Source organism: Lolium perenne, chromosome 5 (assembly GCF_019359855.2).
Source record: "Lolium perenne isolate Kyuss_39 chromosome 5, Kyuss_2.0, whole genome shotgun sequence".
In the NCBI taxonomy this organism is placed as follows: Eukaryota; Viridiplantae; Streptophyta; class Magnoliopsida; order Poales; family Poaceae; genus Lolium; species Lolium perenne.
The window spans coordinates 68,199,131-68,202,097 of NC_067248.2; the positions used below are offsets into that span (position 1 = coordinate 68,199,131).

The 2,967-nt window shown below is 51.0% G+C and overlaps 1 protein-coding gene across 1 annotated transcript; it reads right to left on the reverse strand.

Moving 5' to 3' along the window:
• Positions 1–429: 429 nt before the first annotated feature.
• Positions 430–1,725, reverse strand: LOC127319617 (uncharacterized). Its single transcript, XM_051349594.1, has one exon. The coding sequence runs from the start codon at positions 1,723–1,725 to the stop codon at positions 430–432; it is 1,296 nt and encodes a 431-aa protein (XP_051205554.1).
• Between the last annotated feature and the right edge of the window lie 1,242 nt (positions 1,726–2,967).

Below are 2,967 nucleotides of genomic sequence, written 5' to 3' on the forward strand. Positions count from 1 at the left end.
TTGTGCTTTCTGATTGTAATGAATGTCACACTATGTGGCTATTCAAACTTTGTAATTAATCTTTTGTACGTCTGTAATGATATACATTTCGCTGTGTCGTCAACATTGATATTGGGATTGACGAGTAACACAGGAGGGTCGGAAAGTTAATTTCCGGTTCTCACATACTACTACCTCCATTCCGAATTATAAATATTTTGGATATTTGAATATGGACTACATACGAAATGAGTGAAGAGAGGGGACATATAATTCAGAAAAAGCTAGAACATCTTATAATTTAAAACAGGCAGAAAATCTCGTGCTGAAGAGCGTGGAGGTTCGAGTCCTCTTCAAGGCATAATATGGAGAATGCTCATTCAATCAGCATTCCCCGTAGAAGTATTCCGAAAATCTGCGCCTGGCGCTCTCCTCTATCTTCTGAGGTCCTTAACCAAGGAATGGTGTTATCCAAATTGGAGGAGGAAAATTAAGCCAAGAATGCTCAGGCTGCACATGGCCAAGAGTAGCAGTTTTGAAGTTCCACATACCTATATCTCGCCTTCCAAATATATTAAGACATATGCTCTCCAACCTATCATCGGTAAAATAAGCGCAATCTTGACTAAACGCAAGAAAATCTTGTGTCGAAACAAGTATAGGTGAACTGAAGCCCATGAAAAGAGCATAACCTTCCAAGCAAGTGGTCTTCACGAGTTTTTGCTCGTCAATATCAACCTTGTATAACTCCATTCTAGTAGTGATCCACTCTTCGCCCCCATACTCATAATCCTCATCATCCCAAATATTGGGAACATATATCCCAGGGTTGGTTGCAAGCCTGCATTCCGAAAATCTCCATACCTGGAAGATATGGCCCATGGGTGTGAGAACAATATTTTTTTTACAGTTATCGATATCTATTGCAACTTCTTGCAGAATCTTCCTTGCCACCGGGAGAGGACCATTGAGATCCAATGTGAAGATGCAGCCATTCGGTGAAACCACATAAAACAAGCAATCATTCTCGTTGTAGACAGCACCCACAGTCTCGTTATATTTCAATCCATCAAACACATCGCCTTCACCTATTATCCGCGTCCACAGTTCGTTGCCAATGCGACCGAATGAGAGCTGCCCAGTCGGCCTGTGGATGAGGAGGACCACGCACTGTCTCCCGGCAGAAGGACTGCAGGACATGACCACCCGGTGGTACAAAAACAGGCGTAGTTCCTCAGGGTAATATACAAGAGGATCGGGATAACTTGGTGCGTCGTAGTGGTGATTGTACATGATGCGGCCTTGCTCGTTGAGAAAGCTCTTAATGTGGTAGAGCCCCGTAACAGGCGGGAGATCTACCTGCGCGCCGGTCAGCGGGTTGAGAGCCTGGAGGTTGGACATCTCATCAGCAGTGACAATCCACCCGTGCCCCGAGCCCACCACATGGCGGCAACGGAACGGGGGATCGGGCAGGCGGACCTTGAAGGTCACCTTGCTTGAGGGGCTGTAGATCGTAGCGGTGCTCGAATCGTCGGACTCGCACGAGTATAGCAGGCAAGGTGACGCATCGGTGATTGGGAGCCGGATACTGCGGATGGCTGAGTAGGCGGGGCGCCATGAGGAGCATACGGCCCCGGCGCTCAAGAGATCTCGAATGTCCAGAATCTGCATCACGATGAGCAGCATATCATCCGGTAGGCAGGACCAATCTGGAGGAGCAGCTACGACGCCGGCCACAGATTTCATGTGTGCGCTGTGCGAAAAAGCCGAACCCTAGAGAGAAGGGAGTTGGGGATTGTCGACTTGCGTTTCCACGACAAAAGAGTAAATTTAAGGAAGCCTACGAAGCGGGCAGAACCGAAGTTGGATCCGAATCGAAGTTGGAATTCTTTCTTGAAATCTACAGGAAAGCGCCGCATCACTCGTCCTTCCGTGCGACGCCTCGTGATTAGGAAAAACGCACCGAGTCCTTATAGAAACGTGACCAGACCCAACCGGCATTATCTTTCCCCAACCTGAGCTTCTCTGGCCACACACGCACCACTCGAGCTCCTGGACAAGCCCGCCGCTCACTCATCCGCCTGACCGCCTCGCCCTGGTCTCCCTCGCTGCTCCGCCGCTCCTCCATACATCGCCGCTGACCACAGCCCGCCACATCAGCCCTCTCGCGGAACGCCACATCTGCCCCACCTTCATGGGCAGCAGCCCGCGAGGCCACCGCCGAGCACCAATGCGGGTGGCCACCGCGAGCACCACCGCGGGTAGGCCGCCGCCCAGCACCGCTGCGGGTGGCCGCCGAGAGGCCGTCAAGCACGCTCCGCGAGGAGAGGCCGCCGCCGTCGAGCATGCTCCGGGAAGGGAGGCGGCCGTCGTGGAGCACACATCGGAGAAGGCCACCGACGCCGAGCACTCAGCATGGAGGCGACCATGAGGGACAGGTGAGGCTTCTCTGCGCGCTTGTCCTGGTGCTCCTCGGCATGCTGCGTCGGGGGTCAGGGCTCAAGGTCAAGGAGGAGGCGGCGGGCGCGCCTGCCGGTGCGGGTGCGCTTGTTTGCAGGGCTTTGTCGGGGCCACACAACGCCGCGGCGAACCGCACGACCGTGGCATCTCGGGGATCTATGGTGCCTCCGCCATCTCCACTACAGCAGCTTGTTCGGCAGCATACTCGCAGAGGCTAAGCGAATTGCTAGCAGTATTAGACAGTGCTAGATTAGTAGGTGCAGTGTTTAGTACTAATTGCCAGATTAAGTAAGTTCTAGCTGCCAGAATAATTTGGAGTAATTGACAGGTTAATTAGGCCATAGCTACCATGTTTAAATTAAGTTAATACAGTTGTGATTAACAAATTAATTCTAGTAATTACCCGAATAATTTGTGGTGATTGCCATATTCCTAATTTTTAGATTAATTACATCATAATTACCAGATTAATTTCGAGTAGCTACCAAGTTAATGAGACTAATTGCCAGACTTTAATCAGGGGCTGAT